Source organism: Salvelinus namaycush, chromosome 6 (assembly GCF_016432855.1).
Source record: "Salvelinus namaycush isolate Seneca chromosome 6, SaNama_1.0, whole genome shotgun sequence".
Lineage (NCBI taxonomy): Eukaryota > Metazoa > Chordata > Actinopteri > Salmoniformes > Salmonidae > Salvelinus > Salvelinus namaycush.
In genome coordinates this window covers 289,010-316,499 of record NC_052312.1, presented here as the reverse complement: position 1 = coordinate 316,499, position 27,490 = coordinate 289,010, and the positions used below count along the sequence as shown (strand labels likewise).

The following is a 27,490-nucleotide window of genomic DNA, read 5'->3' as shown; positions in this document are numbered from 1 at the left end:
TAGCCTCGCTACTGTATATAGCCTCTCTACTGTATATAGCCTCTCTACTGTATATAGCCTCTCTACTGTATATAGCCTCTCTACTGTATATAGCCTCTCTACTGTATGTAGCCTCTCTACTGTATATAGCCTCGCTACTGTATATAGCCTCTCTACTGTATATAGCCTCTACTGTATACAGCCTCTCTACTGTATATAGCCTCTCTACTGTATATAGCCTCTCTACTGTATATAGCCTCTCTACTGTATATAGCCTCTTTACTGTATATAGCCTCTCTACTGTATATAGCCTCTCTACTGTATATAGCCTCTCTACTGTATATAGCCTGTCTTTTTACTGTTGTTTTCATTTCTTTACCTACCTCTTGTTTACCTAATACCTTTTTTGCACTATTGGTTAGAGCCTGTAGGTAAGCATTTCACTGTGAGGTCTACAGCTGTTGTATTCGGCGCACGTGACAAATAAACTTTGATTTGATTTCTCAACTATACCTATTTTTGATGCTTCTAATTTTCTCATGAGCTCCACAAGGCTTAACTTCACCCTTTCATGGTTGTCCACAACTTTGACCTTCTACAGTAGTGGGCTGTACTTCAGTGGGCTGTACTTCAGTGGGCTGTACTTCAATGGGCTGTACTTCAATGGGCTGTACTTCAATGGGCTGTACTTCAATGGGTTGTACTTCAGTGGGCCGTACTTCAATGGGCTGTACTTCAGTGGGCTGTACTTCAGTGGGCTGTACTTCAGTGGGCTGTACTTCAATGGGCTGTACTTCAATGGGCTGTACTTCAATGGGCTGTACTTCAGTGGGCTGTACTTCAGTGGGCTGTACTTCAATGGGCTGTACTTCAATGGGTTGTACTTCAATGGGTTGTACTTCAATGGGCTGTACTTCAATGGGCTGTACTTCAATGGGCTGTACTTCAGTGGGCCGTACTTCAATGGGCTGTACTTCAATGGGCTGTACTTCAGTGGGCTGTACTTCAGTGGGCTGTACTTCAATGGGCTGTACTTCAATGGGCTGTACTTCAATGGGCTGTACTTCAGTGGGCTGTACTTCAATGGGCTGTACTTCAATGGGCTGTACTTCAATGGGCTGTACTTCAGTGGGCTGTACTTCAATGGGCTGTACTTCAGTGGGCTGTACTTCAGTGGGCTGTACTTCAATGGGCTGTACTTCAGTGGGCTGTACTTCAGTGGGCTGTACTTCAATGGGTTGTACTTCAATGGGCTGTACTTCAATGGGCTGTACTTCAGTGGGCTGTACTTCAATGGGCTGTACTTCAGTGGGCTGTACTTCAGTGGGCTGTACTTCAATGGGCTGTACTTCAGTGGGCTGTACTTCAGTGGGCTGTACTTCAATGGGCTGTACTTCAATGGGCTGTACTTCAGTGGGCTATACTTCAGTGGGCTGTACTTCAATGGGCTGTACTTCAATGGGCTGTACTTCAATGGATTGTACTTCAGTGGATTGTACTTCAGTGGGCTGTACTTCAATGGGCTGTACTTCAGTGGGCTGTACTTCAGTGGGCTGTACTTCAATGGGCTGTACTTCAATGGGCTGTACTTCAATGGGCTGTACTTCAATGGGCTGTACTTCAATGGATTGTACTTCAGTGGATTGTACTTCAATGGGCTGTACTTCAATGGGCTGTACTTCAATGGGCTGTACTTCAATGGGCTGTACTTCAATGGATTGTACTTCAGTGGATTGTACTTCAGTGGGCTGTACTTCAATGGGCTGTACTTCAGTGGGCTGTACTTCAGTGGGCTGTACTTCAGTGGGCTGTACTTCAATGGGCTGTACTTCAATGGATTGTACTTCAGTGGGCTGTACTTCAATGGGTTGTACTTCAGTGGGCTGTACTTCAATGGGCTGTACTTCAATGGGCTGTACTTCAATGGGCTGTACTTCAGTGGGCTGTACTTCAATGGGCTGTACTTCAATGGGCTGTACTTCAGTGGGCTGTACTTCAGTGGGCTGTACTTCAATGGGCTGTACTTCAGGGGGCTGTACTTCAATGGGCTGTACTTCAATGGGCTGTACTTCAGTGGGCCGTACTTCAATGGGCTGTACTTCAGTGGGCTGTACTTCAATGGGCTGTACTTCAGTGGGCTGTACTTCAGTGGGCTGTACTTCAGTGGGCTGTACTTCAATGGGCTGTACTTCAATGGGCTGTACTTCAATGGGCTGTACTTCAGTGGGCTGTACTTCAATGGGCTGTACCTTAATGGGCTGTACTTCAATGGATTGTACTTCAGTGGGCTGTACTTCAATGGGTTGTACTTCAGTGGGCTGTACTTCAGTGGGCTGTACTTCAATGGGCTGTACTTCAGTGGGCTGTACTTCAGTGGGCTGTACTTCAATGGGCTGTACTTCAATGGGCTGTACTTCAGTAGGCTGTACTTCAGTGGGCTGTACTTCAATGGGTTGTACTTCAGTGGGTTGTACTTCAGTGGGCTGTACTTCAGTGGGCTGTACTTCAATGGGCTGTACTTCAATGGGTTGTACTTCAGTGGGCTGTACTTCAATGGGTTGTACTTCAGTGGGCTGTACTTCAATGGGCTGTACTTCAATGGGCTGTACTTCAATGGGCTGTACTTCAGTGGGCTGTACTTCAGTGGGCTGTACTTCAAAGGATTGTACTTCAGTGGGCTGTACTTCAATGGGCTGTACTTCAATGAGCTGTACTTCAATGGGTTGTACTTTAGTGGACTGTACTTCAATGGGCTGTACTTCAATGAGCTGTACTTCAATGGGCTGTACTTCAATGGGCTGTACTTCAATGGCTGTACTTCAGTGGGCTGTACTTCAATGGGCTGTACTTCAATGGCTGTACTTCAGTGGGCTGTACTTCAGTGGGCTGTACTTCAATGGGCTGTACTTCAATGGGCTGTACTTCAATGGGCTGTACTTCAATGGGCTGTACTTCAATGGGCTGTACTTCAATGGGTTGTACTTCAGTGGGCTGTACTTCAATGGGTTGTACTTCAGTGGGCTGTACTTCAATGGGCTGTACTTCAATGGGCTGTACTTCAGTGGGCTGTACTTCAATGGGCTGTACTTCAATGGGTTGTACTTTAGTGGGCTGTACTTCAATGGGCTGTACTTCAATGGGCTGTACTTCAATGGCTGTACTTCAGTGGGCTGTACTTCAATGGGCTGTACTTCAATGGGCTGTACTTCAATGGGCTGTACTTCAATGGGCTGTACTTCAATGGGCTGTACTTCAATGAGCTGTACTTCAATGGGTTGTACTTCAGTGGGCTGTACTTCAATGGGTTGTACTTCAGTGGGCTGTACTTCAATGGGCTGTACTTCAATGGGCTGTACTTCAGTGGGCTGTACTTCAATGAGCTGTACTTCAAACAACATGTACAGGCAGCTATTCTTTCTCTTCTTCTCAGGAGACTAATAGAGACTGATAGAGACTAATAGAGACTGATAGAGACTAATAGAGACTGATAGAGACTAATAGAGACTAATAGAGACTGATAGAGACTAATAGAGACTGATAGAGACTAATAGAGACTAATAGAGACTGATAGAGACTAATAAGGACTAATAGAGACTAATAGAGACTGATAGAGACTAATAGAGACTAATAGATATTGATAGAGACTAATAGAGACTAATAGAGATTGATAGAGACTAATAGAGACTAATAGAGACTGATAGAGACTAATAGAGACTAATAGAGACTAATAGAGACTAATATAGATGATAGAGACTAATAGAAACTAATAGAGACTGATAGAGACTGATAGAGACTAATAGAGACTAATATAGACTGATAGAGACTAATAGAGACTGATACAGACTAATAGAGACTGATAGAGACTAATAGAGACTAATAGAGACTGATAGAGACTAATAGAGACTAATAGAGACTAATAGACATGTCATACAGTCTGCCTGCAGACCAAACATCCCATGTCCAGAAGCTACTTGTCAATCTATACATTTTACCATTCCATCTTCTTTTACATTTTCCTCTCTCTTTATCTCGCTTGCTCTCTTTCTCTCTCTCTTCCTGTTTTGCCAAATAAGGAGACAGACTAGCACCAATCAGACACTGACAGCTATGGTTAGAAGAGGTTAAGAACTCCTCTAGTTAAAGGTTGCGTGTGCGTGTGTGTGATGTTTGTGACCACTTCCTCTCATCTCTCGTCTTCATTCTCTCAAAATGAGTCAGGAAGCCGGAGTATCGTTAGCTACAGGAAGTCTGTGTGTGTTTACTGATCAACTTCTCATTCCCCATAGTTCAGCCCTTTCACTGGCTAGTCTATATGTAATCTTCAGGTGAATGCTTACACAGAAGTGTGTGTGTGTGTGTGTGTGTGTGTGTGTGTGTGTGTGTGTGTGTGTGTGTGTGTGTGTGTGTGTGTGTGTGTGTGTGTGTGTGTGTGTGTGTGTGTGTGTGTGTGTGTGTGTGTGTCTACATGCTCCATCACTGCCTCCCAGAATGTGTGTGTGTGTGTGTGTGTTAGAAAAGGAGAGAGACAAGAAGGGGACAGAAGGAGAGAGAGAATAAGAAGGGGAGAGATGGAGAGAGAGAAGAAGGGGAGAGAGAGAAGAAGGGAAGAGATGGCGAGAGAGAGGAGAAGGGGAGAGATGGAGAGAGAAGGGGAGAGATGGAGAGAGAAGAAGAGGAGAGATGGAGAGAGAAGAAGAAGAGGAGAGATGGAGAAAGGGAGAGAGATGAGAAGAAGAGGAGAGATGGAGAGAGAGAATAAGAAGGGGAGAGAAGAAGAGGAGAGATGGAGAGAGAAGAAGAAGGGGAGAGATGGAGAGAGAAGAAGAAGAGGAGAGATTGAGAAAGGGAGACAGATGAGAAGAAGAGGAGAGATGGAGAGAGAGAATAAGAAGGGGAGAGAAGAAGAGGAGAGATGGAGAGAGAAGAAGAAGGGGAGAGATGGAGAGAGAAGAAGAAGAGGAGAGATGGAGAGAGAAGAAGAAGAGGAGAGATGGAGAAAGGGAGAGAGATGAGAAGAAGAGGAGAGATGGAGAGAGAGAATAAGAAGGGGAGAGAAGAAGAGGAGAGATGGAGAGAGAAGAAGAAGAGGAGAGATGGAGAAAGGGAGAGAGATGAGAAGAAGAGTAGAGATGGAGAAAGGGAGAGAGATGAGAAGAAGAGGAGAGATGGAGAGAGAGAATAAGAAGGGGAGAGAAGAAGAGGAGAGATGGAGAGAGAAGAAGAAGGGGAGAGATGGAGAAAGGGAGAGAGATGAGAAGAAGAGTAGAGATGGAGAAAGGGAGAGAGATGAGAAGAAGAGGAGAGATGGAGAGAGAAGAAGGGGAGAGATGGAGAGAGTCCAGAGAGTGCGTGTCTGTACATGTTGTGTACAAGGTATGCCTGAAGGGTTGGATTCTGTAGCTGTGTGTGTAATTAGACTTGCAGTAACACGCCCCTGATACTGTGTGCAATGCTACTCTCTCCCTGATTAGAAGACAGGTTAAGATACCTCAGTCCTTCTCTCCCCTGATAAGAAGACAGGTTGGGATGCCTCAGTCCTTCTCTCCCCTGATTAGAAGACAGGTTAGGACACTGGTATGTACCGGTCCTTCTCTCCCCTGATTAGAAGACAGGTTAGGACACATCAGTCCTTCTCTCCCCTGATTAGAAGACAGGTTAGGACACTAGTATGTACCAGTCCTTCTCTCCCCTGATTAGAAGACAGGTTAGGACACATCAGTCCTTCTCTCCCCTGATTAGAAGACAGGTTAGGACACATCAGTCCTTCTCTCCCTGATTAGAAGACAGGTTAGGACACATCAGTCTTTCTCTCCCCTGATTAGAAGACAGGTTAGGACACATCAGTCCTTCTCTCCCCTGATTAGAAGACAGGTTAGGACACATCAGTCCTTCTCTCCCCTGATTAGAAGACAGGTTAGGACACATCAGTCCTTCTCTCCCCTGATTAGAAGACAGGTTAGGACACCTCAGTCCTTCTCTCCCCTGATTAGAAGACAGGTTAGGACACATCAGTTCTTCTCTCCCCTGATTAGAAGACAGGTTAGGACACTAGTATGTACCAGTCCTTCTCTCCCCTGATTAGAAGACAGGTTAGGACACATCAGTCCTTCTCTCCCCTGATTAGAAGACAGGTTAGGACACATCAGTCCTTCTCTCTACTGATTAGAAGACAGGTTAGGACACATCAGTCCTTCTCTCCCCTGATTAGAAGACAGGTTAGGACACTAGTATTTATCAGTCCTTCTCTCCCCTGATTAGAAGACAGGTTAGGACACATCAGTCCTTCTCTCCCCTGATTAGAAGACAGGTTAGGACACATCAGTCCTTCTCTCCCCTGATTAGAAGACAGGTTAGGACACTAGTATGTACCAGTCCTTCTCTCCTCTGATTAGAAGACAGGTTAGGACACATCAGTCCTTCTCACCCCTGATTAGAAGACAGGTTAGGACACTAGTATGTACCAGTCCTTCTCTCCCCTGATTAGAAGAGAGGTTAGGACACATCAGTCCTTCTCTCCCTGATTAGAAGACAGGTTAGGACACATCAGTCCTTCTCTCCCTGATTAGAAGACAGGTTAGGACACATCAGTCTTCTCTCCACTGATTAGAAGACAGGTTAGGACACATCAGTCCTTCTCTCCCCTGATTAGAAGACAGGTTAGGATGCCTCAGTCCTTCTCTCCCCTGATTAGAAGACAGGTTAGGACACATCAGTCCTTCTCTCCCCTGATTAGAAGACAGGTTAGGACACTAGTATGTACCAGTCCTTCTCTCCCCTGATTAGAAGACAGGTTAGGACACATCAGTCCTTCTCTCCCCTGATTAGAAGACAGGTTAGGACACTAGTATGTACCAGTCCTTCTCTCCCCTGATTAGAAGACAGGTTAGGACACATCAGTCCTTCGCTCCCTGATTAGAAGACAGGTTAGGACACATCAGTCCTTCTCTCCCCTGATTAGAAGACAGGTTAGGATACTAGTATGTACCAGTCCTTCTCTCCCCTGATTAGAAGACAGGTTAGGACACATCAGTCCTTCTCTCCCCTGATTAGAAGACAGGTTAGGACACTAGTATGTACCAGTCCTTCTCTCCCCTGATTAGAAGACAGGTTAGGACACATCAGTCCTTCTCTCCCTGATTAGAAGACAGGTTAGGACACATCAGTCCTTCTCTCCCCTGATTAGAAGACAGGTTAGGACACATCAGTCCTTCTCTCCCCTGATTAGAAGACAGGTTAGGACACTAGTATGTACCAGTCCTTCTCTCCCCTGATTAGAAGACAGGTTAGGACACATCAGTCCTTCTCTCCCCTGATTAGAAGACAGGTTAGGATACATCAGTCCTTCTCTCCCCTGATTAGAAGACAGGTTAAGATACCTCAGTCCTTCTCTCCCCTGATTAGAAGACAGGTTAGGACACATCAGTCCTTCTCTCCCTGATTAGAAGACAGGTTAGGACACATCAGTCCTTCTCTCCCTGATTAGAAGACAGGTTAGGACACATCAGTCCTTCTCTCCCCTGATTAGAAGACAGGTTAGGATACTAGTATGTACCAGTCCTTCTCTCCCCTGATTAGAAGACAGGTTAGGACACATCAGTCCTTCTCTCCCCTGATTAGAAGACAGGTTAGGACACTAGTATGTACCAGTCCTTCTCTCCCCTGATTAGAAGACAGGTTAGGACACATCAGTCCTTCTCTCCCTGATTAGAAGACAGGTTAGGACACATCAGTCCTTCTCTCCCCTGATTAGAAGACAGGTTAGGACACATCAGTCCTTCTCTCCCCTGATTAGAAGACAGGTTAGGACACTAGTATGTACCAGTCCTTCTCTCCCCTGATTAGAAGACAGGTTAGGACACATCAGTCCTTCTCTCCCCTGATTAGAAGACAGGTTAGGATACATCAGTCCTTCTCTCCCCTGATTAGAAGACAGGTTAAGATACCTCAGTCCTTCTCTCCCCTGATTAGAAGACAGGTTAGGACACATCAGTCCTTCTCTCCCTGATTAGAAGACAGGTTAGGACACATCAGTCCTTCTCTCCCCTGATTAGAAGACAGGTTAGGACACATCAGTCCTTCTCTCCCCTGATTAGAAGACAGGTTAGGACACTAGTATGTACCAGTCCTTCTCTCCCCTGATTAGAAGACAGGTTAGGACACATCAGTCCTTCTCTCCCCTGATTAGAAGACAGGTTAGGACACTAGTATGTACCAGTCCTTCTCTCCCCTGATTAGAAGACAGGTTAGGACACATCAGTCCTTCTCTCCCTGATTAGAAGACAGGTTAGGACACATCAGTCCTTCTCTCCCCTGATTAGAAGACAGGTTAGGACACATCAGTCCTTCTCTCCCCTGATTAGAAGACAGGTTAGGACACTAGTATGTACCAGTCCTTCTCTCCCCTGATTAGAAGACAGGTTAGGACACATCAGTCCTTCTCTCCCCTGATTAGAAGACAGGTTAGGATACATCAGTCCTTCTCTCCCCTGATTAGAAGACAGGTTAAGATACCTCAGTCCTTCTCTCCCCTGATTAGAAGACAGGTTAGGACACATCAGTCCTTCTCTCCCTGATTAGAAGACAGGTTAGGACACATCAGTCCTTCTCTCCCCTGATTAGAAGACAGGTTAGGACACATCAGTCCTTCTCTCCCCTGATTAGAAGACAGGTTAGGACACTAGTATGTACCAGTCCTTCTCTCCCCTGATTAGAAGACAGGTTAGGACACATCAGTCCTTCTCTCCCCTGATTAGAAGACAGGTTAGGATACATCAGTCCTTCTCTCCCCTGATTAGAAGACAGGTTAAGATACCTCAGTCCTTCTCTCCCCTGATTAGAAGACAGGTTAGGACACATCAGTCCTTCTCTCCCTGATTAGAAGACAGGTTAGGACACATCAGTCCTTCTCTCCCCTGATTAGAAGACAGGTTAGGACACATCAGTCCTTCTCTCCCCTGATTAGAAGACAGGTTAGGACACTAGTATGTACCAGTCCTTCTCTCCCCTGATTAGAAGACAGGTTAGGACACATCAGTCCTTCTCTCCCTGATTAGAAGACAGGTTAGGATACTTCTATATACTGTATGCCATTTAGCTTTTATCCAAAGTGACTTACAGTAGGGGTGAATACATGTTGGCATGAACGTTCCTGGGAACCCACTATCCTGGCAGGAGCCACGCTCTGCCAGCTGATTCACCACTTCCTGACTCTTCTGATTCTCCTAAAGCATGTCTCTTTCTGCTTGTCAGTTCTAGTCCTCCTTCTCTCTGTCATCTCATCTCTTCTTTCTCCCCTCCATCTTGCTTTCTCAAGTACTCCTCCCTACCCTTTCTCCCCCTCTCTTTCTCCTTCTCTCTCTTCTATAAGGTTACAGGATGTGGTTCTTACAGGTGTGTGTGTGTGTGTGTGTCTGCGAGTGTGTGTGTGAGTGTGTGTGCGCGCGCTTTACCCACGATACACACACCCCTTCAAACAATAACACCTGGATATAGGAGACTGACCAAGGGGCAGTTCTGAGCCATCACACACACACACACACACACACACACACACACACACACACACACACACACACACACACACACACACACACACACACACACACACACACACACACACACACACACACACACACACACACACAGTGAGTTCTGCTGGGACAGGTCTGAGAATCCCAGAGGTGTGTGTAGGACTGTGTGGAATGCTGTGCATATGCAGAAAGAGAACAGTCTGTCAACTTTATCCATGACCATTCTAAAATAAATATTGGAAACGTTTTAGTTGGAATAAAATATAAATAACCGACAATTTAACAAAAAAAAAATGGGCGTATGAAACGGAAACAGAGCTGCTTTGGAGGAAAAGTGTAGACTAGTTTGTAATTGGTGTCGTCATAATATTAACACTTCTAATGCTGTTAAATTGCCAAAACCAAGAGAGCAAAAACTTCCTCAAGAGAATGCCAGGACATTGTTTGCAGCAGCACGATACAATGGCGCCCTATGTAAATCCCCGTGTGCTTCTGAGAGTCCGCTGACCCGTTCATCAGGAAACAACGGTGCGCAACGTTTAATTAAAATGGTAATAGTGCTGTACTGAACGACCAGTTGTTCCGAACGACCGGTTGAAAATCGTTGTAATTAAGGTGACCCGGAGGGGACTGGTCTAGAGTGCTGCTGTACGAATTTTGCTGCAGCCTACGAGACTGTTGAAGAAATGTTTTTGGGGGAAAAGGGGCCTTCAGTACTCTACATAACGGAATGAAACGTTGAGTGAACTGAACGCGTCCCGGCTTCTCCCTGTCTGAATGAGGAAGTCCGGAGGGGTGGGCGCGACACCGTATATATAATCGCGTGCCTGCTCTTCCTCCCGCGTCACTCCCCGGTCCCTGCGAGCCGCTCAGGTAAGAGCTTTATAGTTCTATACGTCTTTATGACTATTTGTTCTCCTTGGTGATTTGTGTTACATTCTACCTTTTACTCACACTGTGCAGATTTAATGCAGTAGCCTCGGAATGTTGAATGTTGAGACTGTTGGTTCGTCTCCCCCTCGTCCACCCCACCTCTCCTCTCCGTCTCCTCCTCATCCACCCCACCTCTCCTCTCCGTCTCCCCCTAGTCTATAGGTGTTTATAGTCAAATCAGTGCTGTAGAACCATGGCGTGGGATGGCTATATAACCAACCTGATGGCAGGAACCCCTCCCTTCGTGGAAGAGGCAGCGATCTGTGGGTCTGAGGCGGGGAAGGAGTCGGTCTGGGCAGCAACACCTGGAGGTCAGCTGGCTGGTGTGACGGTAAGTAGGCTCGCTAACATGTATGGTGTACTTAGTCATAGGTGTTTAATTGGGGTGGCTGTTGACGTGACTGTTGGTTTAATGGTTTACTAGTTTGGGGGTTTGATATTTCCTGGCGGCTCTGACATCAGAGGTGTGTTTTTCTGTAGTTGGCCAACCAGGGAGTAGCCAACTCACAGGGAGGGGTGGAGAGAGAATTGCATTGCTTTGACAATGTTAAGGTGTGTTTCCCATGCCAATAAAGCCCTTGAATTAAATTGGAGGGAGAGAGGGGGCATGAGCTTGGGCAATTTTCACACTGTCACATCAACACGCAGTTGGTTCTGGTACTCTATAAACTAGTAGGATAAACATGTTAGACAATAGCTGGTACTCTATAAACAGTAGAGAATATTTTGTCAAGTTATTACTCTCTGTGACCTTGTATTGTGAGGACTCTCCTGACTTCTGGTAAACGTGTTCAAATGAGACCTTGGCATTATTTAACTATTCATACTGCAGAATGGTGTCTGAGCTAGTTCTGTGTTCACAGCTTTATTTAACTATTCATACTGCAGAATGGTGTCTGAGCTAGTTCTGTGTTCACAGCTTTATTTAACTATTCATACTGCAGAATGGTGTCTGAGCTAGTTCTGTGTTCACAGCTTTATTTAACTATTCATACTGCAGAATGGTGTCTGAGCTAGTTCTGTGTTCACAGCTTTATTTAACTATTCATACTGCAGAATGGTGTCTGAGCTAGTTCTGTGTTCACAGCTTTATTTAACTATTCATACTGCAGAATGGTGTCTGAGCTAGTTCTGTGTTCACAGCTTTATTTAACTATTCATACTGCAGAATGGTGTCTGAGCTAGTTCCGTGTTTTCAGTTTGATTCTCAGCTCCTTATTTGGTCATGTTGCACACAGCAACTTGAGACACACACACCGCAACATATAGGAAGTGAAGAGAGCGTCTTCTGTGAGCCACTTCCCCCATCGAGGACGTCTGCCACACACACACCTACAGCCAGTCACATGAGGAGCATGAAGATGTGTTTGCTGAGAATGGCCAGTGTGTGTGTGTGTCACAGACATTTTCATGGTTTGGAAAGCTCAGGGTGGTGGGTGTGGTGTTTGTAAACAAACCTGCAGTCTTTCTCCACAACACACACACACACACACACACACACACACAACTGATTGAGCAAACAGTAGGCATGCAGATTACCCAAGAGGAGAGAGGGAGACCTTTTGGTAGAAGAGAATCATCTTTAATGTCCACATAGTTTCTTTGACAGTTTCTCTGAAGCAGGCAAGTCTCCCCCTTCTCTCTTCCCCCCCTTCTCTCTCTCTCTCTTCCCCCCTTCTCTCTCTCTCTCTTCCCCCCCCTTCTCTCTCTCTCTCTTCCCCCCCCTTCTCTCTCTCTCTCTTCCCCCCCTTCTCTCTCTCTCTCTTCCCCCCCCTTCTCTCTCTCTCTCTTCCCCCCCCTTCTCTCTCTCTCTCTTCCCCCCCCTTCTCTCTCTCTCTCTTCCCCCCCCTTCTCTCTCTCTCTCTTCCCCCCCCTTCTCTCTCTCTCTCTTCCCCCCCCTTCTCTCTCTCTCTCTTCTCTGTCTCTCTCTCGTGGTTACATTTTCAGGAAGTCAGTTGAACTCTGAAGACAGCATCGTGTGTTTTGTGGACAAGTCAGTACTTGTGCAGAGTTCTCCTCTCTTTCCCCTGTCAGGACTTGCATCTTCTTTCTCACTCTCTCCATTTTGTTTTTCTTTCTCTCTCGCTCTCTTGCCACCTCTTCTCTCAATCTCTCTGTTGTGTGTGCATGTGCGCGTGTCTGTGTGAGTGTACATGCTTGCGCGCGTATGTGTGTTGTTTGTGACCACTTCCTAAGAGTGCTGAAGGGGATCTCTAGGCTGTTAGTAGTAACATAGTGGTGAAATACTGTCTCTTAGTGGTGGAGAAGTGCAGTATGACTGGAGATAGATGGTCTATAGGTAACTCAGGTGCATTGTGGTTAAATACTGTCTCTTAGTGGAGAAGTGCAGTATGACTGGAGATTGGTGGACTATAGCTAACTCAGGTGCATTGTGGTTAAATACTGTCTCTTAGTGGTGGAGAAGTGCAGTATGACTGGAGATAGATGGTCTATAGCTAACTCAGGTGCATTGTGGTTAAATACTGGTAGGTTGGGGGTTCCATTCCCAGTTAAATGATCGACACTGCCAATACCGACCACGTTTCCAGGCGTTTTGCTGACATCGTTCATTATGATAAGTAGCCTGTAGTAGAGAAATGAGAAGTTTGAAATGGAATAAGTTAGCTAACATGGCTGTTAAGGGGGCAGTTGATGACGGTCCAACTAGTTTAAAGGAGAATAACAAACTGCTTCACATGAAGGTTTTAAACTTCTCCTTCTGTTTGTCCTTAACGCATCAATTCAGACAATTTATCCTGATATGGATTTTTGTCCCAGTTCTGTTAGGGAGGTAGATTAGTGGTAAGGCACTGCCATAGACTAGTGTCCTGTCCAGGGGGTGTACTGTACATCAAGCTGTCTCTCTACAGAAACAGGAAATGGACTGCTGCCTTATGGGCAGTTCTGGCTGGGACAAGGCTTATGGGCAGTTCTGGCTGGGACAAGGCTTATGGGCAGTTCTGGCTGGGACAAGGCTTATGGGCAGTTCTGGCTGGGACAAGGCTTATGGGCAGTTCTGGCTGGGACAAGGCTTATGGGCAGTTCTGGCTGGGACAAGGTTTATGGGTAGTTCTGGCTGGGACAAGGCTTATGGGCAGTTCTGGCTGGGACAAGGCTTACTTAGCTATAGCTAAACCTTTACAGATATTTAGTGTGTGTGTATCGGGTGTGGTCTAGGTTGGAGGTTCATGGTGGGCATGACTGGACTAGAAGTGTTGGAATTCCTGGAAATCTGGGACAATTTGGGGGGGAGGGGGAGAGCGAGGGAGAAGGGGGAGTTGTAGAGAGAAAGATGAGGGGGATAGAGAGAAAGATGAGGGGGTGGGGTAGAGAGAAGAGCTTGATGGGAGTGAAAAGTTTGAATCCTTCTATTAAAAATGCAGGAACCTGTTTGAGCATGTACTTTCTCTTTTTCCTGTCTCTCTCTTTTTCCTGTCTTTCTCTCTCCTCTGAGTGTGTGTGTAATTTCTAAATGTTCATATATACTGTATCATAAGAAATACTGCAATCATCCACTAGATATGTTTCTCGTTACATAGATTATGTAAATGCCGCTAGTTAATGTACCAAAATGCCACCATATTTCCTATTTAGTCATTTTGACCAGGGTCCATAAGGTAGGCTGTAGGTAATGGGGTCCATAAGGTAGGCTGTAGGTAATGGGGTCCATAAGGTAGGCTGTAGGTAATGGGGTCCATAAGGTAGGCTGTAGGTAATGGGGTCCATAAGGTAGGCTGTAGGTAATGGGGTCCATAAGGTAGGCTGTAGGTAATGGGGTCCATAAGGTAGGCTGTAGGTAATGGGGTCCATAAGGTAGGCTGTAGGTAATGGGGTCCATAAGGTAGGCTGTAGGTAATGGGGTCCATAAGGTAGGCTGTAGGTAATGGGGTCCATAAGGTAGGCTGTAGGTAATGGGGTCCGTGAGGTAGGCTGTAGGTAATGGGGTCCGTGAGGTAGGCTGTAGGTAATGGGGTCCGTGAGGCTTTAGGTTAAGGAGTCCGTGAGGCTGTTTGCTGTGCCCACGCACACTAGTGAGTTGAGTTTGTAGTGCATCTAGCTCAGGGCTGCCCAACCCTGTTCCTGGACCAACCCTCCTGGAGGTTTTAACTCCAACCCTAATTTAGTACATCTGATTCTACTTATTAGCCGACCCAGACCTCTATTAGCCGACCCAGACCTCTATTAGCCGACCCAGACCTCTATTAGCCGACCCAGACCTCTATTAGCCGACCCAGACCTTGGTTGTGTTCCCTTACTCAGACTTTGCATTCATCAACCAATGGTTGTGCCATGTCATCGACAGTGCAGTCAGACACCAGATTGCTGTAACATATTATGTGGTTAGCTGATGGGTAAAATACCTTTCCAGGCGTAAGATCTTGAATGTGTCAGCAACATCTAAGCAGGGAAACAACCCTTGTCTAGCTGAATCAGGTTCGTTAGGTTATGGTTGGACTAACACTACAGTACAGCAGGGTAGATCTCTGGGAACAGGGTAGGTCTCTGGGAACAGGGTAGGTCTCTGGGAACAGGGTAGGTCTCTGGGAACAGGGTAGATCAGATCTCTGGGAACAGGGAACAGGGTAGATGTCCGGGAACAGGGTAGATGTCCGGGAACAGGGTAGATGTCCGGGAACAGGGTAGATGTCCGGGAACAGGGTGGGTCTCCAGCTGTAGAATAACTCTACTACCACTAGGTGGCAATGCTGGGTGGTGACGGCAACAGAGACCGAGGAGTAGCAGTGGCAATGTGCATTGAATGTGACTGACTGACTGGTTGTTAGTGAAATGAGTGAGCTTCTGCATAGCTTGATGATGAGTTGATTAGGAAACTCAGCTGTGTAGTGCTAAGGCACAAGGTGCACTGCTTTGGTTCCCTAGGACCCTGTCTCCCTCTAACTTTTTTACCATGTGTAATGTGTATACTGAATGTCTATAGACCATTCAAATATATGAATGTATGAGGGATGCAGCCAGTCCTCCAAGTTGTGCAGCAACTCCTACATTATTTGTTGAGAACTCTGATGTACAGCATGGCCTGTGTGTTGTATGACAAAGTATTGATCCTCCTCCCCCAGGCTGCAGAGATCAAGGCGATGATGTCATTGGATCGTTCTCCTCTCTTCGCCAGTGGTCTTCATCTCAGTGGGAACAAGTGTACTGTCCTGAGAGATAATCTCCACACTGAGGGGGACAACACTTTAGATGTTAAGATGAGACCCACTGCTACTGATACCAACTCCTACAGCCTCACCATCGCTAAGAGTGGCCAGAGTACGAACCCCCCCCTCACTCACTCTTCTGTACATCATCTGATGTTGTCCTGTATTGGATTATACTGTTTATTAGGTACACCACCCTGGCCAGTTTATTAGGTACACCACCCTGGCCAGTTTATTAGGTACACCACCCTGGCCAGTTTATTAGGTACACCACCCTGGCCAGTTTATTAGGTACACCACCCTGGCCAGTTTATTAGGTACACCACCCTGGCCAGTTTATTAGGTACACCACCCTGGCCAGTTTATTAGGTACACCACCCTGGCCCGTTTATTAGGTACACCACCCTGGCCCGTTTATTAGGTACACCACCCTGGCCCGTTTATTAGGTACACCACCCTGGCCCGTTTATTAGGTACACCACCCTGGCCCGTTTATTAGGTACACCACCCTGGCCAGCTTATTAGGTACACCACCCTGGCCAGCTTATTAGGTACACCACCCTGGCCAGTTTATTAGGTACACCACCCTGGCCAGTTTATTAGGTACACCACCCTGGCCAGTTTATTAGGTACACCACCCTGGCCAGTTTATTAGGTACACCACCCTGGCCCGTTTATTAGGTACACCACCCTGGCCCGTTTATTAGGTACACCACCCTGGCCCGTTTATTAGGTACACCACCCTGGCCCGTTTATTAGGTACACCACCCTGGCCAGCTTATTAGGTACACCACCCTGGCCAGCTTATTAGGTACACCACCCTGGCCAGTTTATTAGGTACACCACCCTGGCCAGTTTATTAGGTACACCACCCTGGCCAGTTTATTAGGTACACCACCCTGGCCAGTTTATTAGGTACACCACCCTGGCCCGTTTATTAGGTACACCACCCTGGCCCGTTTATTAGGTACACCACCCTGGCCCGTTTATTAGGTACACCACCCTGGCCCGCTTATTAGGTACACCACCCTGGCCAGCTTATTAGGTACACCACCCTGGCCAGCTTATTAGGTACACCACCCTGGCCAGCTTATTAGGTACACCACCCTGGCCAGTTTATTAGGTACACCACCCTGGCCAGCTTATTAGGTACACCACCCTGGCCAGCTTATTAGGTACACCACCCTGGCCAGCTTATTAGGTACACCACCCTGGCCAGCTTATTAGGTACACCACCCTGGCCAGCTTATTAGGTACACCACCCTGGCCAGTTTATTAGGTACACCACCCTGGCCAGCTTATTAGGTACACCACCCTGGCCAGCTTATTAGGTACACCACCCTGGCCAGCTTATTAGGTACACCACCCTGGCCAGCTTATTAGGTACACCACCCTGGCCAGCTTATTAGGTACACCACCCTGGCCAGCTTATTAGGTACACCACCCTGGCCAGCTTATTAGGTACACCACCCTGGCCAGCTTATTAGGTACACCACCCTGGCCAGCTTATTAGGTACACCACCCTGGCCAGCTTATTAGGTACACCACCCTGAGAATATTTGTTCATATGGAAAAAGGTACTATGTTCTAAAGGAGTGTCTCTCCCTCTCTCTCCCTTTCTCTCCCTCTGTCATCTCTCTCTCTCTCTCTCTGTCTGTCTCTCCCTCTCTCTTTCTATCCCTCTGTCCTCCCTCTATCAGCTCTGATCATTGTTAAAGGGATGAAGGACATTCCAGGTGGAAAGATCAACATAAAGGCCTCCGACATGATGCAGTACCTGAGGAAGAGTGGCTTCTAACGCTTGACCCCTGACCCCGACACCCCCCTTAGATGCTGATCTTGGTTCAGTTTAGCATTCCCCCACTAATGGTTAGGATTGGGGGAAGCTCGTCTGTGCCTCGTGGAAACGTTACCCAGCAGCCTCAGTGCCTTGTTGTTTTTGATGATGATGATATGCAAATGATCAAACATGTGAAATTATCAGTGGCAAATGAAATAAACAGATTTATTCTAAGAAAATATTTATTTTGACTGCTGATTTAATTATTTATTGAGGAGAATGTACTTACTGTGATATTTAGTTAAATGACTAGAATGTTAATGGTAAGTGTGTGTGTGCTCTCTTTTTCTATATCCATATGTACAACCAGGTCACGCTGCAGTGTTCAACCTGAGGACCAGACCTCTTGACTTTTCCAGATTTTTTTACATTTCAGCCTTATTTTAAAATTGATGAAATTGTTTTCCCCCCTCATCTGTCTACACTCCAAAATTTTGTGAATGTATTAAAGAAAATGTAAAAAAGATCACATTTACATAAGTATTCAGACCCTTTACTCTGTACTTTGTTGAAGCAGCTTTGGCAGTGATTATCGCCTCAAGTCTTCCTGGGTTTGACGCTACAAGCTTGGCACACCTGTATTTGGGGAGTTTCTCCCATTCTTCTCTGCAGATCCTCTCAAGATCTGTCAGGTTGGATGGGGAGCGTTGCGGCACAGTTATTTTCAGGTCTCTCCAGAGATGTTCGATCGGGTTCAAGTCCAGGCCTCTGGCGGGGCCACCCAAGGCCATTCAGAGACTTGTCCCAAAGCCACTCCTGCATTGTCTTGGCTGTGTGCTTAGGGTTGTTGTCCTGTTGGAAGGTGAACCTTCATCCCAGTCTGAGGTCCTGAGCCCTCTGGAGCAAGTTTTCATCAAGGATCTCTCTCTACTTTGCTCCGTTCTTCTTTGCCTCGATCCTGACTAGTCTCCCAGTCCCTGCAGCTGAAACATCCCCACAGCATGATGCTGCCACCCCCATGCTTCACTGTAGGGATGCTGCCACCCCCATGCTTCACTGTAGGGATGCTGCCACCCCCATGCTTCACTGTAGGGATGCTGCCACCCCCATGCTTCACTGTAGGGATGCTGCCACCACCATGCTTCACTGTAGGGATGCTGCCACCACCATGCTTCACCGTAGGGATGCTGCCACCACCATGCTTCACTGTAGGGATGCTGCCACCACCATGCTTCACTGTAGGGATGCTGCCACCACCATGCTTCACTGTAGGGATGCTGCCACCACCATGCTTCACTGTAGGGATGCTGCCACCACCATGCTTCACCGTAGGGATGCTACCACCACCATGCTTCACCGTAGGGATGCTGCCACCACCATGATTCACCTTAGGGATGCTGCCACCACCATGCTTCACCGTAGGGATGCTGCCACCACCATGCTTCACCGTAGGGATGCTGCCACCACCATGCTTCACTGTAGGGATGCTGCCACCACCATGCTTCACTGTAGGGATGCTGCCACCACCATGCTTCACTGTAGGGATGCTGCCACCCCCATGCTTCACTGTAGGGATGCTGCCACCACCATGCTTCACCGTAGGGATGCTGCCACCACCATGCTTCACCGTAGGGATGCTGCCACCACCATGCTTCACCGTAGGGATGCTGCCACCCCCATGCTTCACCGTAGGGATGCTGCCTTGTTTCCTCCAGACGTGACGCTTGGCATTCAGGTCAGAGAATCTTGTTTCTCATGGTCTGAGAGTCTTTTGGTGCCTTTTGGCAAACTCCAAGCGAGCTGTCATGTGCCTTTTTACTGAGGAGTGGCTTCTGTCTGGCCACTCTACCATTATGGCCTGATTGGTGGAGTGCTGCAGAGATGGTTGTCCTTCTGGAAGGTTCTCTCATCTCCACAGAGGAACTCTGGAGCTCTGTCAGAGTGACCATCGGGTTCTTGGTCACCTCCCTGACCAAGGCCCTTCTCCATGATTGCTCCGTTTAGCCAAGCGGCCAGCTCTAGGAAAAGTATTGGTGGTTCCAAACTACTTCCATTTAAGAATGATGGAGGCCACTGTGTCCAGTGTACTTGGGGACCTTCAATGCCGCAGAATTTTTTTTTGGTACCCTTCCCCAGATCTGTGCCTCAACACAATCCTGTCTCGGAGCTCTACGGACAATTTCTTCGACCTCACGGCTTGGTTTTTGCTCTGACATAAACTGTCAACTGTGGGACCTTATATAGACAGGTGTGTGCCTTTCCAAATCCTGTCCAATCAATTGAATTTACCACAGGTGGACTCCAATCAAGTTGTAGAAACATCTCAAGGATGTTCAATGTAAACAGAATGCACCTGAGCTCAATTTCGAGTCTCATAATAAAGGGTCTGAATAATTATGTAAATAAAGTACGTGTTTTTTATTTTTAATATATTTGCAAATATTTCTAAACTTGTTTTTGCTTTGTCATTATGGGGTATTGTGATGTCATTATGATGTATTGTTTGTTGATTGATGAGGAAAAACATTAATTTAATCCATTTTAGAATAAGGCTGTAAAGTAACAAAATGTGGAAAAAGTCAAGGGGTCTGAATACTTTCTGAATGTACTGTATCTCTATGAAGTATCTGTGTGTACCCATTCACACTCTGTCTGTAACTAACTACGTAAATCTAAACTTAGCATAAAAAGAAACGTCCTCACTGTCAACTGCGTTTATTTTCAACAAACTTAACATGTGTAAATATTTGTATGAACATAACAAGATTCAACAACTGAGACATAAACTGAACAAGTTCCACAGACATGTGACTAACAGAAATGGAATAATGTGTCTCTGAACAAAGGGGGGGGTCAAAATCAAAAGTAACAGTCAGTATCTGGTGTGGCCACCAGCTGCATTAAGTACTGCAGTGCATCTCATGTACTGCACCAGATTTGCCAGTTCTTGCTGTGAGATGTTACCCCACTCTTCCACCAAGGCACCTGCAAGTTCCCGGACATTTCTGTGGGGAATGGCCCTAGCCCTCACCCTCCGATCCAACAGGTCCCAGACGTGCTCAATGGGATTGAGATCTGGGCTCTTCGCTGGCCATGGCAGAACACTGACATTCCTGTCTTGCAGGAAATCACACACAGAACGAGCAGTATGGCTGGTGGCATTGTCATGCTGGAGGGTCATGTCAGGATGAGACTGCAGGAAGGGTACCACATGAGGGAGGAGGATGTCTTCCCTGTAACGCACAGCATTGAGATTGCCTGCAATGACAAGCTCAGTCCGATGATGCTGTGACACACCGCCCCAGACCATGATGGACCCTCCACCTCCACCTCGATCCCGCTCCAGAGTACAGGCCTCGGTGTAACACTCATTCCTTCGACGATAAACGCGAATCCGACCATCACCCCCGGTGAGACAAAACCGCCACTCGTCAGTGAAGAGCACTTTTTGCCAGTCCTGTCTAGTCCAGCGATGGAGGGTTTGTGCCCATAGGCGACGTTGTTCTCGGTGATGTCTGGTGAGGCCCTTCCTTACAACAGGCCTACAAGCCCTCAGTCCAGCCTCTCTCAGCCTATTGTGGACAGTCAGCACTGATGGAGGGATTGTGCGTTCCTGGTGTAACTCGGGCAGTTGTTGTTGCCATCCTGTACCTGTCCCGCAGGTGTGATGTTCGGATGTACCAATCCTGTGCAGGTGTTGTTACATGTGATCTGCCACTGCGAGGACGATCAGCTGTCCGTCCTGTCTCCCTGTAGCGCTGTCTTAGGCGCCTCACAGTACGGACATTGCAATTTATTGTCCCCATTAACACTCTCTCTGTCTGTAACTAACTACGTATCTCTATGAAGTATCTCTATGTACCCATTAACACTCTCTCTGTCTAACTATGTATCTCTATGAAGTATCTCTATGTACCCATTAACACTCTCTCTGTCTGTAACTAACTACGTATCTCTATGAAGTATCTGTCTGTACCCATTAACACACTCTCTGTCTAACTACGTATCTCTATGAAGTATCTGTCTGTACCCATTAACACTCTCTGTTTGTAACTAACTACGTATCTCTATGAAGTATCTGTCTGTACCCATTAACACTCTCTGTTTGTAACTAACTACGTATCGCTATGAAGTATCTCTATGTACCCATTAACACCCTCTGTCTGTAACTAACTACGTATCGCTATGAAGTATCTCTATGTACCCATTAACACTCTCTGTCTGTAACTAGCTACGTATCTCTATGTACCCATTTACACCCTCTGTCTGTAACTAACTACGTATCGCTATGAAGTATCTCTATGTACCCATTAACACTCTCTCTGTCTGTAACTAACTACGTATCTCTATGAAGTATCTCTATGTACCCATTAACACTCTGTCTAACTATGTATCTCTATGAAGTATCTCTATGTACCCATTTACACCCTCTCTGTCTGTAACTAACTACGTATCTCTATGTACCCATTTACACCCTCTCTGTCTGTAACTAACTACGTATCTCTGAAGTATCTGTCTGTACCCATTAACACTCTGTCTAACTATGTATCTCTATGAAGTATCTCTATGTACCCATTAACACACTCTCTGTCTAACTATGTATCTCTATGAAGTATCTCTATGTACCCATTAACACACTCTCTGTCTAACTATGTATCTCTATGAAGTATCTCTATGTACCCATTAACACACTCTCTGTCTAACTACGTATCTCTATGAAGTATCTGTCTGTACCCATTAACACTCTCTGTTTGTAACTAACTACGTATCTCTATGTACCCATTTACACCCTCTCTGTCTGTAACTAACTACGTATCTCTGAAGTATCTGTCTGTACCCATTAAAACTCTCTCTGTCTGTAACTAACTACGTATCTCTGAAGTATCTGTCTGTACCCATTAAAACTCTCTCTGTCTAACTACGTATCTCTCTGTAAAGTATCTAACTATCTGGTCACAAGGAGAGTAGGAGGGTTAAATATATTTTTGTACCCAGTAGTAAAGGGTAGGGGTGCTGCTGAGGGGACTGGCAAAGGGTAAGAGAGAGAGAGAGTGTGTGTGTGTGTTGGTGCACTGGCCTTTCGCGCACCACGTACAGTGAAAAGGGTACATGATTGTGTGTTTGTCGGGTCGCTGGCCTTTTACTGTGAACCCAGAGCGGCTCACATTTCACCTTTAGCTGAACCTTGACCTTTACACCTTAGCTGGAGAGCTAGGGAGCGTCTGACATGAGGAGAGAATGAATGAATGGTTATTGGAAAAGTGATTCAGTCTATAACTACATTGCTTTAAGGCATGGATTCAGTGTAGGCCTACTGCACTGTTGACCATGTGCCTCTTAAAGGTGGCCTGAGAGCCAAACATTTTTGCTTCGTGACCCACCAACTGAGGTGTCTTTTGAGTTGCGACCCACCATAAGGGTTGAGCGGTGAAAAAACAGACACAGACCAAAGAATAAGTCAAAAAATATCATCTTGGCAGCGGTCAGAAGCTAATCTTCTGCAATTCTACACATTGCCATGGCTAATGCAGTGTTCTAATGCAGTGTTCTAATGCAGTGTTCTAATACAGTGTTCTAATGCAGTGTTCTAATGCAGTGTTCTAATGCAGTGTTCTAATGCAGTGTTCTAATACAGTGTTCTAATACAGTGTTCTAATGCCGTGTTCTAATACAATGTTCTAGTGCAGTGTTCTAATAGTGTTCTAATACAGTGTTCTAATGCAGTGTTCTAATAGTGTTCTAATGCAGTGTTCTAATGCAGTGTTCTAATGCCGTGTTCTAACGCAGTCTTCTAATACAGTATTCTAATGCCGTGTTCTAATACAGTGTTCTAATGCCGTGTTCTAATAAAGTGTTCTAATGCCGTGTTCTAATACAGTGTTCTAATGCCGTGTTCTAATACAGGGTTCTAATGCCGTGTTCTAATACAATGTTCTAGTGCAGTGTTCTAATAGTGTTCTAATACAGTGTTCTAATGCAGTGTTCTAATGCAGTGTTCTAATGGCGTGTTCTAGTGCAGTGTTCTAATGCCGTGTTCTAATGCTGTGTTCTAACGCCGTGTTCTAATACAGTGTTCTAATACAGTGTTCTAATGCCGTGTTCTAATACAGTGTTCTAATGCAGTGTTCTAATAGTGTTCTAATACAGTGTTCTAATGCCGTGTTCTAATGCAGTGTTCTAATGCCGTGTTCTAATGCAGTGTTCTAATGCAGTGTTCTAGTGCTGTGTTCTAATACAGTGTTCTAATGCCGTGTTCTAATGCCGTGTTCTAATGCCGTGTTCTAATGGCGTGTTCTAATACAGTGTTATAGTGCCGTGTTCTAATGTCGCGTTCTGACGTCGCGTTATAACGCAGTGTTCTAACGCAGTGTTCTAATGCAGTGTTCTAATGCTGTAACATTATAAAAACATCAATGGGGGCCTGATTGTCTAGCTTTAATTTAGTTTATTGTAAATTCTCCAAGATTATAGGCTATTATTAAAAAATATATAGGTCCATTAGCTTTTCTACATACTTCTATTTGGGTTTTATCATTTAAGTTTAAACAAAACGTTTTTCCATCCATTTTTTCCATCTCCACATTTTTTTCAATACACAAACAAATGTAATCCCACGGCTTTCTGGGACCCGTGCCTCGACCCACAGTTTAGGAAGCACTGCACTACACTATCACTACCTGACTAGTGTGGGCTCCTGTACCCTAATAGTAAGTCTCCCTGCTCCTGAAGAGCTGCAGTAAGGCCTTGTGCAGGGTTTAGTTCAAACCAAGCACCACATCACCTCCCCAACTCAACTCATTGATCAATATCAGTGATTGGATTGATTACACTAACCGGTTTTCCAGAAGCATCTGAAGTCTAAGTTCCCTGTTAGAACCTTCAGAGGAACATTGCTAAATCTCTGTGCTGATCACCAAAACCATAGTTATCAACTTTGCACTTGAAAACGCTCGTAATCTTAAAAAGGTCTATCCAGTCCTAAAGTAGAGCTGTATCCAGTCCTAAAGTAGAGCTGTATCCAGTCCTAAATTAGAGCTGTATCCAGTCCTAAAGTAGAGCTGTATCCAGTCCTAAAGTAGAGCTGTATCCAGTCCTAAAGTAGAGCTGTATCCAGTCCTAAAGTAGAGCTGTATCCAGTCCTAAAGTAGAGTTGTATCCATGTCTCAGTCCTAAAGTAGAGCTGTATCCAGTCCTAAAGTAGAGCTGTATCCAGTCCTAAAGTAGAGCTGTATCCAGTCCTAAAGTAGAGCTGTATCCATGTCTCAGTCCTAAAGTAGAGCTGTATCCAGTCCTAAAGTAGAGCTGTATCCAGTCCTAAAGTAGAGCTATATCCAGTCCTAATGTAGAGCTGTATCCAGTCCTAAAGTAGAGCTGTAACCATGTCTCAGTCCTAAAGTAGAGCTGTATCCATGTCTCAGTCCTAAAGTAGAGCTGTATCCAGTCCTAAAGTAGAGCTGTATCCAGTCCTAAAGTAGAGCTGTATCCAGTCCTAAAGTAGAGCTGTATCCAGTCCTAATGTAGAGCTGTATCCAGTCCTAAAGTAGAGCTGTATCCAGTCCTAAAGTAGAGCTGTATCCATGTCTCAGTCCTAAAGTAGAGCTGTAACCAGTCCTAATGTAGAGCTGTATCCAGTCCTAAAGTAGAGCTGTATCCAGTCCTAAAGTAGAGCTGTATCCAGTCCTAATGTAGAGCTGTATCCAGTCCTAAAGTAGAGCTGTAACCATATCTCAGTCCTAAAGTAGAGCTGTATCCAGTCCTAAATTAGAGCTGTATCCAGTCCTAAAGTAGAGCTGTATCCAGTCCTAAAGTAGAGCTGTATCCAGTCCTAAAGTAGAGCTGTATCCAGTCCTAAAGTAGAGCTGTATCCAGTCCTAAAGTAGAGCTGTATCCAGTCCTAAAGTAGAGCTGTATCCATGTCTCAGTCCTAAAGTAGAGCTGTATCCAGTCCTAAAGTAGAGCTGTATCCAGTCCTAAAGTAGAGCTGTATCCAGTCCTAATGTAGAGCTGTATCCAGTCCTAAAGTAGAGCTGTAACCATATCTCAGTCCTAAAGTAGAGCTATATCCAGTCCTAATGTAGAGCTGTATCCAGTCCTAAAGTAGAGCTGTAACCATGTCTCAGTCCTAAAGTAGAGCTGTATCCATGTCTCAGTCCTAAAGTAGAGCTGTATCCAGTCCTAAAGTAGAGCTGTATCCAGTCCTAAAGTAGAGCTGTATCCAGTCCTAAAGTAGAGCTGTATCCATGTCTCAGTCCTAAAGTAGAGCTGTATCCAGTCCTAAAGTAGAGCTGTATCCAGTCCTAATGTAGAGCTGTATCCAGTCCTAAAGTAGAGCTGTATCCAGTCCTAAAGTAGAGCTGTATCCATGTCTCAGTCCTAAAGTAGAGCTGTAACCAGTCCTAATGTAGAGCTGTATCCAGTCCTAAAGTAGAGCTGTATCCAGTCCTAAAGTAGAGCTGTATCCAGTCCTAATGTAGAGCTGTATCCAGTCCTAAAGTAGAGCTGTAACCATATCTCAGTCCTAAAGTAGAGCTGTATCCAGTCCTAAATTAGAGCTGTATCCAGTCCTAAAGTAGAGCTGTATCCAGTCCTAAAGTAGAGCTGTATCCAGTCCTAAAGTAGAGCTGTATCCAGTCCTAAAGTAGAGCTGTATCCAGTCCTAAAGTAGAGCTGTATCCAGTCCTAAAGTAGAGCTGTATCCATGTCTCAGTCCTAAAGTAGAGCTGTATCCAGTCCTAAAGTAGAGCTGTATCCAGTCCTAAAGTAGAGCTGTATCCAGTCCTAAAGTAGAGCTGTATCCAGTCCTAAAGTAGAGCTGTATCCAGTCCTAAAGTAGAGCTGTATCCAGTCCTAATGTAGAGCTGTATCCAGTCCTAAAGTAGAGCTGTATCCAGTCCTAAAGTAGAGCTGTATCCATGTCTCAGTCCTAAAGTAGAGCTGTAACCAGTCCTAATGTAGAGCTGTATCCAGTCCTAAAGTAGAGCTGTATCCAGTCCTAAAGTAGAGCTGTATCCAGTCCTAATGTAGAGCTGTATCCAGTCCTAAAGTAGAGCTGTAACCATATCTCAGTCCTAAAGTAGAGCTGTATCCAGTCCTAAATTAGAGCTGTATCCAGTCCTAAAGTAGAGCTGTATCCAGTCCTAAAGTAGAGCTGTATCCAGTCCTAAAGTAGAGCTGTATCCAGTCCTAAAGTAGAGCTGTATCCAGTCCTAAAGTAGAGCTGTATCCAGTCCTAAAGTAGAGCTGTAACCATATCTCAGTCCTAAAGTAGAGCTGTATCCAGTCCTAAAGTAGAGCTGTATCCAGTCCTAAATTAGAGCTGTATCCAGTCCTAAATTAGAGCTGTATCCAGTCCTAAAGTAGAGCTGTATCCAGTCCTAAAGTAGAGCTGTATCCAGTCCTAAAGTAGAGCTGTATCCAGTCCTAAAGTAGAGCTGTATCCAGTCCTAAAGTAGAGCTGTATCCATGTCTCAGTCCTAAAGTAGAGCTGTAACCAGTCCTAATGTAGAGCTGTATCCAGTCCTAAAGTAGAGCTGTATCCAGTCCTAAAGTAGAGCTGTATCCAGTCCTAAAGTAGAGCTGTATCCAGTCCTAAAGTAGAGCTGTATCCAGTCCTAATGTAGAGCTGTATCCAGTCCTAAAGTAGAGCTGTAACCATATCTCAGTCCTAAAGTAGAGCTGTATCCAGTCCTAAAGTAGAGCTGTATCCAGTCCTAAAGTAGAGCTGTATCCATGTCTCAGTCCTAAAGTAGAGCTGTATCCAGTCCTAAAGTAGAGCTGTATCCAGTCCTAAAGTATAGCTGTATCCAGTCCTAAAGTAGAGCTGTATCCAGTCCTAAAGTAGAGCTGTAACCATGTCTCAGTCATATTCATGTGTTCATAGGAACCCCCCTGTAAGTCAACAGTAGGCCTACATGTTTTAATTTGAAGAAAAAAACTCCAAAGTAATCTGAATTATTATGTGATGCTCTTCAAATCCTCTTACATACTGTTGAATCATTTGGAGAGAGAAACTAGAAAACATATTATATATTGATTCATAATTTGGAGAGAAAGTAAGAAACATATTATATATTGATGAATAATTTGGAGGGAAACTAAGAAACATC

General features: G+C 45.5%; 2 protein-coding genes across 3 annotated transcripts; one reads left to right on the top strand and one right to left on the bottom strand.

Moving 5' to 3' along the window:
• Window positions 1-574: 574 nt before the first annotated feature.
• Window positions 575-3,377, bottom strand: LOC120049438 (extensin-2-like). The gene is made up of 2 exons (XM_038995705.1): window positions 2,842-3,377; window positions 575-2,687 (listed from the first exon to the last, which is right to left on the bottom strand). Exons 1-2 carry the CDS (start codon window positions 3,375-3,377, stop codon window positions 575-577), a joined length of 2,649 nt encoding a protein of 882 aa, XP_038851633.1.
• A 6,916-nt stretch (window positions 3,378-10,293) lies between these two features.
• Window positions 10,294-17,625, top strand: pfn1 (profilin 1). 2 transcript variants are annotated; one of them, XM_038995784.1, is made up of 4 exons: window positions 10,294-10,382; window positions 10,598-10,773; window positions 15,521-15,716; window positions 17,305-17,625. In XM_038995784.1, exons 2-4 carry the CDS (start codon window positions 10,636-10,638, stop codon window positions 17,400-17,402), a joined length of 432 nt encoding a protein of 143 aa, XP_038851712.1. In that variant the 5' UTR covers window positions 10,294-10,382; window positions 10,598-10,635; the 3' UTR covers window positions 17,403-17,625. The 2 variants fall into 2 exon arrangements, with proteins under 2 accessions (XP_038851712.1, XP_038851711.1); XM_038995783.1 differs by having other exon boundaries at window positions 15,521-15,791.
• Window positions 17,626-27,490: the final 9,865 nt, after the last annotated feature.

Coding starts and splice junctions, on each gene's coding strand:
- LOC120049438 (XM_038995705.1), bottom strand. CDS start 3,377: ATGTTGTTTGAAGTACAGCTCATTGAAGTACAGCCCACTGAAGTACAG. Junction 2,688..2,841: donor CTGAAGTACAGCCCACTGAA/GTACAGCCATTG, acceptor ATTGAAGTACAG/CTCATTGAAGTACAGCCCAT.
- pfn1 (XM_038995783.1), top strand. CDS start 10,636: ATGGCGTGGGATGGCTATATAACCAACCTGATGGCAGGAACCCCTCCC. Junction 10,774..15,520: donor GTCAGCTGGCTGGTGTGACG/GTAAGTAGGCTC, acceptor CTCCTCCCCCAG/GCTGCAGAGATCAAGGCGAT. Junction 15,792..17,304: donor TGGATTATACTGTTTATTAG/GTACACCACCCT, acceptor TCCCTCTATCAG/CTCTGATCATTGTTAAAGGG.